The following is a 12,363-nucleotide window of genomic DNA, read 5'->3' as shown; positions in this document are numbered from 1 at the left end:
GATAGTGTTGTGAGGTGGAATAGAGCAGAATAGTCAACTTCTGTTTTCTACATACCTGTACATTAAACCTATAGTATCATTGTAAGTGTGCTGATTGCCTGCAGTATAATAAATGTGCAATTTGCTTTCTCTGTCCTAGGCTACCCATCCTTTTCCTTTCACATCTGATTTTCTCACGCAGCCAAAACCACCTGCTCCTAGCTCTCTTCCCCTGAGGTCAAAGAACAGAGCAAAACTACTTGCTAGTATTTGCTATGGCAACAAAAAGCCTTGGAGTTGTTGGGTTTAAATCACAGCTGACTGGTTGTAAATTTAATCTAGTACAAACCAGCCGTACAAAATTAAAGTGATGAAGTACTGCCGGCTGAACAGTGTAAATAGAACAATTAGCTTGCCTAAGTACATTTCACTGCTGCATGCAGAGTATTGAGTGATGAGAACAGTAGTGAGAATGTTCCTTAAAAACTTACAAACCTCGAAATTAATGAAGTTCTTTTTTTTAATACTTGTGTTCACCCAAATGGTTTTTAAACATGTTACATTGAGTAGTAGTTAATGAAGCGTGGTAGTTTTATCGTCTGTGTGAAAATCAGTTGTTTGAGTACAACCAGGTTTCGTGACGTGGCCTGTTTTTCTTACAATAGGATATTGATGTGAATGCACAGGTTATTAGGAAAGGCAGTAGTCAACCTGCAGCTGCTTTTCCACTTCACTTTTTCATGTGCAATGGCACCGAGTTGCTGCTTGCCAGGCTGCAGTGTAGGTGCCTGAAGCTGATTCACTGCTTGTGCTTCTGTATCTGTTTCCATGGGTCTGCAGAAGGACTTGGAAAGATTAAGAGAATGAACAAAGAAATTGGCAGATGAAATACAGTGTATGGTCATGCACTTTGGGAGAAGAAGTAAAGGCACAGAGTATTTTCCAAATGGGGAGCAAATTCTGAAATCGGCAATGCTGAGGGACTTGGGAGTCCTTGTGCAGGATTCCCTAAAGGTTAACTTACAGGTTGTGTTGGTGGAAAGGAAGGCAAATGCAATGTTACCATTCATTTCAAGAGGACTAGAATATAAAAGCAAGGATGTAATACTGGGTCTTTATAAGGCATTAGTCAAACTGCACTTGGGTGTTGTAAGCATTTTTGGACTCCTTGTCTAAGAAAGGATGTGCTGGCATTGGAGAAGGTCCAGAGGAGGTTCATGAGAATGATCCTGTGAATTAAAAGAATAATGTATGAGGAGGAATCTGATTGAAACGTATTAAATGTTGAAAGGCCTAGACAGAGTGGATATGGAGAGGATGTTTCCTGTCGTTGGGGAGTCTGGGTCAAAAGGGCACAAACTCAGAATACAAGTTCACCCCTTTAGAAGAGAGATGAGGAATTTCTTTAGCCAGAAAGTGGCACATCTGTGGAATTCATTGCCATTAGATGGCTGTGGAGGCCAAGTCATTGGGTATATTTAAAGCAGAGGTTGATAGGTTCTTAATTAGTAAAGCTGTCAAAGGTGATGGGGGCGAGGCAGGAGAAGGGGTTGAGAAGCAAAATAAATCAGCTATGATAGAACGGTAGAGCAAACTTGATGAGCCAAATGGCCTAATTCTGCTCCTATGTCTTATGGGTCACGTTTGCTGTCTGAGGAGTGGGGCATTTAAATTATACCGGCTAGTTGTTCGAGTGTTTACCATTTGATGCACTAAATGCTTCTGTGTTGTTCTTGCAGGATGATGTGGGCAGCAGGTGCTGTGGCTGCAATGTCCAGCATCACCTTCCCGGCAGTCAGTGCCCTTGTTTCTCGGAATGCTGACCCAGATCAGCAAGGTAGGAATTTTCCATCGTCTCCAAACTGCACCCTGTCTAGAGCTAACTATTTTTAAAACTTCCTGAACTTGATATAATTAAACATTGCCAGCAAGCAAATATGCCATTCTTTGTTCCTTGATTGCCCATATTCCGATCAGATGAATGTGAAAAGTCTTTTTTTTTGCTCCTTTTTTTTAATTGTTTACGGCCCTGTAATGAATCCATAAGTCTGAGGAACCTGGTGAATGCTTGGGCTGTGTAGTTGGATGGCAGTACATGAGGCTGATTGCGTTGACAGTAAGTTGTAGGCAAGCAAGGATGGAAGAAATCACTCTGGCTTCAAAGTTCAAAGAAAATGTATTATGTATATGTATATGTCACCATCACAGTAGAACAAAGAAATACAATAGAGTCAATGGAAAGTACACACAAACAAAGCTTCTGTCTCCAATCACTCTTAGCTGTAATCTCCAATTAGCTGTGTTGCCTTTTATAGCCAATCAACCTGTTAACACCTTACTTAGAAACATGGTCAATGGATATGGTAGTGCAGTGTTACTACCATTTATGGAAAATATCCACAGGGAAGTTCCAGTGTTTCTGTAGGAAATGAAGGAAGGAGACTATTCTCACCATTGAATGATTTGAACTGGTGGGGTGGGAATACCAGGATTGAGAAAGCATAATCTAAGTTTAAGTATACAATTAGGGGAAATGTGCACAAGTGAATGGGCAGGAGAAATATAGATGTGTTCTACAAACAGTAATTGATGCTGTGCCTCTGGAGGTCATAAGAAAACATGCTAGAGAAGTTAAGTAGCCTGTATTGTTCTTGTGTTAATATGTATCAAGGGCATGAGCATAACACACAAACTGCTGGAGGAACTCAGCAGGTCAGACAACATCTATTGAAAGGAACGTGGAGCGCAGTTATTATTTTGACAATTGCTAGAACAATTGTAAGATTACTGGGTGCAATTTCAGTAAGTAAATTTTCATTCCTTCATTAGAAAACAATGGCTGTAATATGAAGTTTTTAATTGTTATATATTTGAGTTGATCTTTCCCTGTTTCTGCAGGAGTTGTACAAGGAATGATTACAGGAATTCGTGGGCTTTGTAATGGTCTTGGTCCAGCACTGTATGGATTTGTATTCTACCTTTTCCACGTGGAACTAAATGAAATGGAAGATGTTGACAACCCTGGTAAAGTTCCAAAAGGGAACATGCAGAATCCCACTGATGAGGTAAAAAATGTTTCCTTGTCTGTGCACATCTGTAGATATATCCTGAACTATATTCAGCCTGTAATGTTTTCTTTAAAAAGAAGGCTGCATGGGACTTTTACCTTTACATGTAGTTGTAGGGTATATAAACCAAATTACACTTTATAGAACACTATTTAAGCCTCAGCTTGTATATTCTGTCTGTCCCTTGAGAGCTTTGCTTCAGAAAGTGTATCAAACCATTGCATATATGCAAGGGTGTGTACCAGAATGGCAGCAAAAATAAAGGGAAAAGGAAAACTAATTAAATATTCTGGGCCTTGTAGTTTTAAAAAAAAGTATTTAAAAGCAGTGGTATGAAAAAAAAGGAAATATTAGAAATCCTCAGTTGAGCAGCATCTATGGAGAGAGAAACAAAGTTAGCATTTCGGGTTGATATTTGTTTAGAAGGATCATCTACTTGAACATGTTTCTCTTTCCCTGCAAATGCATCCTAACCTATTCAATGTTTCCAGCATCTGCAGTATTTTATTTTTGGGGAGAGTAATTGTTGAAGTGTTTGAATACACTCAATCTAATGTATTCACAGAAGTATAAATGCTCTAAAAACTTGCGTATCTTCCTGCTTCATCATTATTAAATGATTTGAGTCACTTTTGACAGACTTGACTGCAAGAAAACTGAAGGAATTTGGTGCTGCAGTATTTGACTCCATTTGGCATCCATTTAAATTACTTGAAATTGCAGAGCTTTGTGATGAAACAGTTGAACGCAAGGGGTTCTAGCGTTATGCTTTCTGTATCTTGCTCAGTCATCACCTCTTAAGTCAGATCAATTAATTCATATTGTAACCGTGTGAGACAGCAACTTGCAGAAGTCTACTTGTTCATATTTGCGTACTAAAGTAACCGCAGTTTCAAGTACTTCACAGCTGGATCTCAGTATTATATGTTTTAAATGTAAAAGTTCATTACTTGCTTTCTAATTGTACATCCCCTAGTAAACACAAGTAACAAAGATATTGAAACAAAATGTTTTTAAAGAATATTGTTATGTTGGAAATGTATAGTTCTACTAACCCCTTTTTTCTCCTTGTTCTTTTCAGAGCACCATAATCCCAGGACCTCCTTTTCTGTTTGGAGCATGCTCGGTGTTGCTTTCTCTGCTGGTTGCCTTGTTCATCCCTGAGCATAGCGGTCTCCCTCTGCGTTCTGGCAGCTGGAAAAAACACAGTAATGGGTCCCAAGGTCATACGCACAGTCCACAGAGCACAAGCCCGGATGGAAAGGAACCCTTATTACAAGACAGTTGTGTATAATGGTGAAGAGCTGCCTATCTAGTGCAGCTCAAGATGGACATGGAGGTCAGACATGGCTGTTGACCCAAGGTTTTCATTTCAGAAATACTGATATTTTCTCTGAGTTATTCAGTTCAGAGTTTCATCTATTAATTTAATGTTTAAAAATGTTTTTCTCATAATGCCTTCTGGTCCTCCACCTGTTCAACGTATTGGAGTCTGGAATATCTTGGGTTGTTTGTCATTGGGTACGATCTCCAAATCCCGTAAGTGCAGGATTTCATTTCTCCATTTTTTTTAATGCCTTGTGCAAGACACCAGAAGTCTGTTACAATAGCTTGGCAAATTGCTGCGCTACTTATACTCGAATGTTTTTTTTTCCACACAGTGCTACTATTGGGGCTTCCCAGAAATATCATCTTGTAGGTGGCCACAAGCTTGGTTATAACGCCACTGAAATTTACAAAAAGTAGGAAAAAGATCCGTTTAAAATTTCTTTTCATTGGACAAATTCGGACAGTTCTGAATTCAGATATCTGACAATCTGCTGTAGGTCTGTATTAACCAAATGGAGGGGTGGGGCATACGTAGGAGTTTTGGGTGGGAATGGTGTGTATTAGATGTGTATGCTAATACTAGCTTTTTGGTCTATGCATAAACAGCTAATTGTTTTTAAAGCAGCACATTGGTATTTGAACCATAATCTCTAATCAGTAACACTTATAGTCATAGTCATACTTTATTGATCCCGGGGGAAATTGGTTAGATTATTTGGATGGCACTATGAACACCTGTCTTGCTGTCTTCCACTCATGTGTACTTGGTACTCATTCAGTTTGGTTTCCTGTTGGTACTGAGATTCATCCACTGACAACTTTTCCCAACTTCATGGTGAATTTGTGTTTCCATTCAGTCATTGTGGAGATCCAGAAGGTATGAGGAAGAAGGCAGAGGGAGCTGGTGAACAAGTCAAGTGCCCCATTTGGTACTGTGCAGAAACTACCGTTCCTGATCAATCTTGTTGTTTTTATTGAGGGAGGCGGGAAAAGAAAGCCATGCAAACAACTGGATTCCCAAGCCAATCAACACCGTTTGAGTTGGCTGTGAACTGGGTGATCACTTTTCTCAGTCACGTCAGAAACACTATTTCACCATATTGTACTATAGAAACTCCCCAGTCTGAAGGCAGTTGACAGACTAAGGATGGATGAGTAACTCACACCTTGCTTGTTCTCTCTACCTCCAGCTCCTGCACTTGCTCACTCTAGCTCGATCTGATTCGCAATACTTGTAAGTCATTTTGCTTGTCAATGGGGCAGGAGTAGTAACTGCTGTTCCAGTAGACAGCCTTTGAAGGATGATGTACCTGGTTAATTCCCCTAACTTTAATCTTAGAGCAATCTTAATCCACTTTGATAACTAATGAATTCAAAAAACATTTGGATTTTTATACCCAAGTTATACATAGCCCTGAGTTGAATGAAAGTTTCATGGTACACCAGTCTGTTTCAGTCTAACACCAACCTATTTTCTACGAGCTACCTTTAACAGATTCTTGTAGACTACCATAGAAGTCTTAAGTAATGTTTTATACTGTGAGGTTCAGTTGCACTGGTATTAGAGTTTAGGCTGAGTTCTCTTCCTAGTTACTCTGCTGCCTAACACCTGGTGGGGAGGAACATGTTTACCTCTACGTTCATGACCACTCGCCCTTGTGTTCAAATTATTCAACTCTCACCACAGACATTGTCGTTTGAGTGAACTATGAGACCGTGTGCATGGCTTGTAAAGTGTAAGCCACTAAGCCCCTGTGGTCAACCTGAATACTGGCAGTTCAGAATTATCAAGGGTGAATGTGCATTTGAGTAATCATTGTAAAGAAAACAAGATGCATGTTTTGTCGAGGATGAGATGATACAATAATTTTCAATGCTTCCTGTGCTGGAAGTGGTCTAGTGTGCTATCACCATTTTCAGAATAGCCATTTCTCCCCCTCCAATACACTGCACATCTACATTGTAAATACCCTGCTGTTCTTTGTGCACTTTTGATCCAGACTGCAGGTCATTTTGCAATATGAAGTGCTACTGAAAGAAAGAAATTCACCTACAGAGCTCTCTTGGCATGTGCCTCCGCTATCTCCAGCATCTGGTTCTGCTATTAACAGTGCCATTGTTTTCATTTGCCATTTTTATAGCAATTGTAAATTTTATTTTCATTTTGTACTTTTATATTTTGAAGTTAATTAGAGGGGAGGAGGAGAGGGAGAGAGGACATTGAAGCTACCTTTGTGTAAACTAGTGATCTGTGTTTATTTTCTCTATGAAAGGCTAATTGGTCTACTTAAATGGTGTGAAAGCTATTGACTCTTTACCATAAGGTCAGTCAGTGTTTTTCCTCTACTCCTGTCTCTCATTGCAAATATACTGTGGAAGTAATTTAGTCATTGATATTTGTGGGGAGTCCCTGTGAAAATTAACAATCATAATATATTTTGTGCAACACAATTGTTCACCCCCAAGTACTCTAGTCTTTACTAATGGTTTTGAAAGAGCTGATGTGCTGTAGCCAAGTGTCTCATCACAAACACCAGACCTTTAATGACTGAAAGAGGTTTCAATTATTTTTTAATTACATAACTCTGTTACGTACCAAGAAAAACTTAAAGTTGTGCCCTGTTGACTATTGCAAGCTGTAAATGACTTTTTTTGGGGGTGGGGAGGGTGTGCTGAGCAAAAGCATCTTGAAAGAGATAGAAACACAATGATGCAATATCCAGCAAGGGGCCAAAGCAAATAATTTGCTTGCCACCAGGTTGTAGAAAATGGACATGTTCAACAAAAAAACACTTTAAATTGACAAATTATGACTTTTGATTAGTATTGAATTACCCATATGACGAGTAAAATCTGATGGGATAATAAGCTTTGATGCTCCAATGTGGGCATTGGGAGGTTATTATAGACCTCAAAGGATAATTGTACTTGTAACAGTACACTAAAATTCAACAAGTTTGTGTAACATTTACTGTAAAAGTTTATAGTGAAATTATAGAATTATATTAGATATCTATATATGCCAAACAATATTTCAATTTATCTTTAGATTTTTCTTGAGCGCCAGTCAAATTGGCCTTAATATGTGTGCTATTTTAGAACTGATCTAGGGTGGGCATTATTTTTGAAGCCTTTTCAGGGTTGGTGTTGTACCTTGCACCAAAAGATGTTGTATATCTAAAATGTTTCGGCTGTCCTTCATATGTTGCCCAATGAGAGTTTGGGCAGTGGCTGAGCGTATCTGGACTTGCCTTCATTGGAAGCTGGTAGATAAATGTGGGAACTTGATAGTAATAAGCACTTAAAGCATTATAGAACTTTTAATTGTCGAAGCAAGATGGCTGTGGAGCCCACTATATTTTGGTTCCAGTGTTTGGTCTACGATGAGATTAGAATTGAAGAATATAGGTCTGCAGTTGATCTGATCATGCATAAAATAGTGTGAGCACAGGGTTATAAAATCATCCGATGCTCAACCCCACATGATGACTGCTGTTGAATTCCTTTGTCTTAAGATGCTGATGGAGGACATGTCATTCTGGTTTGGGCTATTCAGCTCGTTGACCCTCACTAACTTTTATGTGATGATTTGCTGTATCAGAGGATGTATGGGACTGTGAAAATTCCCACTGGGTTCTCAGATTCAGGACTTTGGAAGCATCAAGTACAGTCCAGCTAAATACTAGCTTTGAAATGCCATTGCTTCTGAAGTTACGATTTGCACTTGCACTAGCAATAGAAATGTTTAATTTCATGGTGAAAGCTGGACTAATGGTTAATAAAGAATTTGAATTCTCAGAATGTACTTCATATGGAAGTGGGGTAAGGGAATCCACTTCAAATATGACAGCCAAGTCTGCTTTTGTGCTTGCCTGTACTTACCTGTAACCTGTAAACTAAACTAGGCTGAGTTTGCCAACAATATGTTGACACCCAGTGATTTGGAGCAGATGAGAATGTACAACAATCTACTCTATCTAAACATCACCTAGCTGTAGATAATCTACAGAATCTGCTTCAAAAATCTAGAAACTAGAGAAAACAACTTGTCATGATCAAAAGCTTCTGTTCTCACAGTAACAAGTTCTTCCTCTGGTAAAATGAATTGAGTTGGAAGGTAATTAGGTGATGTAGTGAGTTATGTAAACATCGCTGCTTAGCTATATTCAGGTAAGCGTCTGCCCAAGCTGGTGCTCAAAGAAAATACTAAGTGATCTCAACAATAATTTTACCCTCCCTTATCAGCTGGGAGAGCAAAGTTCATAAATGGGCTTTCAATGACATTTGCGAATGGTGCTTAGTGATCAGCTGAGGTAATTTTCTAAATCTCCACTTTCACCCATCCTATCTACCTCTCCCGAGGTTGTCTTTTTATAACTGGTATATGAAAAGCTATGTTTTATGTTTGCTTGAAGTTTTTTGCAGAACGTTAATTTTGTTTTCAAGATTATCTACTAGATTAACTGATCCTCGTTGTCAGAGTTTAGTTCTGTCCCATCTGCACATGTGGAGAAACTCTTCAAACAGTGTTACTAAATGGAATAATTTAATCATGCATTTTAGAAATATATTTTCCTGTTCAAAGCTTTGCTAATTTAGAAGTTTTTAAGCAAGCTTAACTGTTGATGCAGATACTGTGATTGTCAAGTTTCAAACCTAGGTAAACCCATCAGTGGAGGTCATATCTTCAGCTATTGTCCTGCTATTGTCACAGCTTGGTATCATAAAATAGTGATCAGCGCCAGGCTGAATTAACCTGCATTGTAAAAGGTGCTGCTTTTCTTAGTGAAATGTTAAACCAAGACCCAGTTTGCCTCTTGGGAGGATGTAAAAGTTCCTATGGCATTGTTGCACAGAAGAGTTAGGACATTACCCTGATATTGTGGGCTAGTGCTTATCTCAACAAAAAAAAATACATTATCTGGTCAGGAGCACTTTGCTCAATTTTACAAGCTTCTTGTGCAGACTTATGACTGCTTTTCTCATGAGCAGTTATGGATACACTTCAGGATTCCTTCTGTTTGGGAGGCCCTCGGGCTATCGTAGGCACTGTAGAAATGAAAGTCCTTTTATTTCTTTAAGGAGAAAATCATAGTACAGCTCTCATCCTGTCACATATTTCATTGCTTCAGTAAGATCTAGCTTAACAAAGTGCTGCTTACTCGGCACCAAATCACCATGCAACCACACAGAAATGTTGAATGAGAATCATGCTGAAGAGGTTATTTTTCTGGGTAGACAAACACTGAAGAAGAAGCACCAGGCTTGTTTTGTCATAGTAGTATTGGCACTTGTTAGATTTCACTGATCCATTGAATACAGTAAGCTTCCACATCTTTTTTCTGTGCACCACCTCCTCCTGTTTTTACATTCTTCAGCTCTGTGTGATCCTGCATTCAGGAATTTGGAAAATGGTGTTGGTTGCTCAAATGTATCCCATTCTTCATCTCTAACATGGGATGTTGGAGGGATTCAGCTACTGTCCATTCCCCTCCTCTCCCCTCCCCTCCCCCTACATAGGTGCTGTTTCAACTGCTGAGTCCTTCCAGTATCTTGTGTGTTGCTCTGCGGTCTCTTTTGACTCCATATTCTGTTTGACAAGTGCACTCATCAGTTTTGTCTTTTCTTCCAATAATAGGCCAAAAACTACTCTTTACCCACATCTTTAACCTACACACCCCAGCCACTACTCTGTACTAGTTGGACATCTTATGGGTGCCTCCATTGTATGAATCCTGATTTCAGATGCAGCCCAATAAATTTTTGTTATGTTCTAAAACAGGGGTTCCCAACCTAGGGTCCCCAGACCCCTTGGTTAATGGTAGGGGTCCATGACATAAAAAAGGTTGTGAACTCCTGCTCTGAAAAGTGAGAATGTCTACATTTGTAATCGTCTAGGCCCCAATGCATGTAATCACTCCCTACAAACCTCTGAATCCAGGATAGTTGAAAAACTTGTTCCAGAAGAAAGGTTTATCTTTAGATTGTTCTAACTTCAGCGTGATTTACATTAGGTCATATAGATCTGCTTTGAATTGAAAGTTTGGATTTTCTTATTCAGCATTCTATCCACTATATACATTGATATTCTGTGGCCAAGGAATTTGAAAGATGTTTGGATGAGACGACGAACCTGGCTCAGCTAAAACTCTGTATATAAGCTGTATTGTATTTAGAAGAGTGACCACTTTAAAATGCTGGGGTGGGGGGGGGCACAAAATAGTTAAGTAATCTGCTGGAATGGACTCAGCTGGCTGAGCAGTACCTATGGTGGTGGGGTTCGGGAGTGATGAAGAAATTAGCAACGTTTCCGGTCATATCTGCATCAGGACAGTCCATCGGCACCCCCCCCCCCCCCGCCATGCTGCTTGACCCACTAAGTTTCTCCAGCAGATTGTTTGACGTTCCACGTTCCAGCATCAATGGCCTCTTCTGTCCACAGAGTGGTTGTATCTGTAAAGTACAGCAAAAAATAAAGCACTTGAGAAGAGCATGATTGGGGAAGATGATATCAAGATATTTGGAGTGAAAACAATTTACCTGGCTAGTTTTGAATTGGCTTGATTTACTTGGGTGAGAGTTTAAAATTAGTCATTGATAATGTGTGATTTTTTTTTATTACACTTCCTCCCAAAATTTGTTATCAGTTATTAAATGAAAGATATTTCTTCATACCGATGCATTGAATCAAATGAAATACAATTTTAAACAGGAATCACTGACATTATTCAGATGTACAAAGATAACGTTATCCAGGCTTTACAGTGCTTCAGGAAATGCATCACGGATTTGCATCTGGAGTTTTGCACTATGAGCCAAATGCATTTTAGCGGAGCTGTTTATGTCAGCCATACCTCAGTGGGTAAAGCTCCTGTGTACATGAGGTGGTGGCTTCACGTCACCCCACCCAGAATCCTGAGCATGATGTATGTAGTGCCAGTGTCAAGAAAGTGCTACATTGTTCAGAGCTATCATCTGTTCATTGGGACGCTAAATAGAGATCTCAATGCTTCCATGAGTAGAGGGAGAATATTGTATGAAGGGGGAGTGAGGTTTGCTTCCCATGTTCAGGCCAGCATTTATCTCTCAGCTGACAAGTGATTAGTTATTTATCTCATTGCTATTCTGTGGGAACTTGCTGTGTGCAAATTAGCCACCATGTTTCTGACATTACAGCAGTGACTGAACTTCCAGTGTTTCATTGGTTGTAATGTGCTTTTGAAGTGACCTGAAGTTACATCAGTAGCTTTACACAACAAATGAGCCATACTTATTGGTATTTTAACATAACTGCACATCTCCAGCTTCATACCAGAAATTATATGAAGCATATCTTGCCAAGTGAAAAGCCCTATTCTAAAATGCAGCTTAAAAGGTCGGCTCTCTAACTTTTCAGACACTGGGTTTCAGACACTGGGTTCAGTACTGCATCTGCAATGATTATATGGTGTAACATTTTAATTTGTCTCTGGAGGTTTTGTTAAAAGCTTGTCGCCTCCTACAAATGTGCCTACCAAAACTGTACAAATTGTAAATAGGAATTGTCAAAAAAAGTATTTATTAAAATGTACATGAATCTAGCTTGACTGCTTGTGCCTCTTTGTTAATTATACCTTGGCTACTTTTCTCTAGAAAATAAGTTAAAGAATAAACAGGTAGAAAGTTAACTTATTTGGAGTATAAATACACTTGTTTTCACTTGGGAGGGATGGTGGGCACGGGCAGGACAAGGAGCCGTAAACACGAGGAAAAGTCATTAATGTAGTAAAACTCCATTTATGCAGCATGCTTGGGACTTCAGACCAGCAGATTTTCTGGGCTGTAATAATTAAATTAGCTTAATACTTAAGTATTGATGGTAACAATTCTAATTATCATTCGTTTCAAGGTGTTACATAATATAATAAACCTGATTTTTTTTTAAAGGATTTGCTGAGTTTACAGGATGGGTAGGGAAACACTACCCCGTGAGCCAGTGTGGAATCAT

General features: G+C 39.2%; 1 protein-coding gene across 1 annotated transcript in view; it reads left to right on the top strand.

The window, feature by feature from the left end:
* The window catches only part of LOC140188010 (hippocampus abundant transcript 1 protein-like), a 79,119-nt gene extending 67,177 nt beyond the window's left edge, over positions 1-11,942 (top strand). Inside the window, exons 10-12 of the mRNA XM_072243887.1 lie at positions 1,719-1,816; positions 2,878-3,044; positions 4,129-11,942. Coding sequence (XP_072099988.1) covers positions 1,719-1,816; positions 2,878-3,044; positions 4,129-4,341 — 478 coding nt within the window. The 3' untranslated portion in view covers positions 4,342-11,942. The remainder of the gene's footprint in view (positions 1-1,718; positions 1,817-2,877; positions 3,045-4,128) is intronic.
* The last annotated feature ends 421 nt before the right edge of the window (positions 11,943-12,363 follow it).

The sequence above is a fragment of the Mobula birostris genome, chromosome 26 (genome assembly GCF_030028105.1).
Source record: "Mobula birostris isolate sMobBir1 chromosome 26, sMobBir1.hap1, whole genome shotgun sequence".
Taxonomy (NCBI): Eukaryota; Metazoa; Chordata; class Chondrichthyes; order Myliobatiformes; family Myliobatidae; genus Mobula; species Mobula birostris.
The sequence above is the reverse complement of the archived record's forward strand: the minus strand, read 5'-3'. Positions and strand labels throughout refer to the sequence as shown.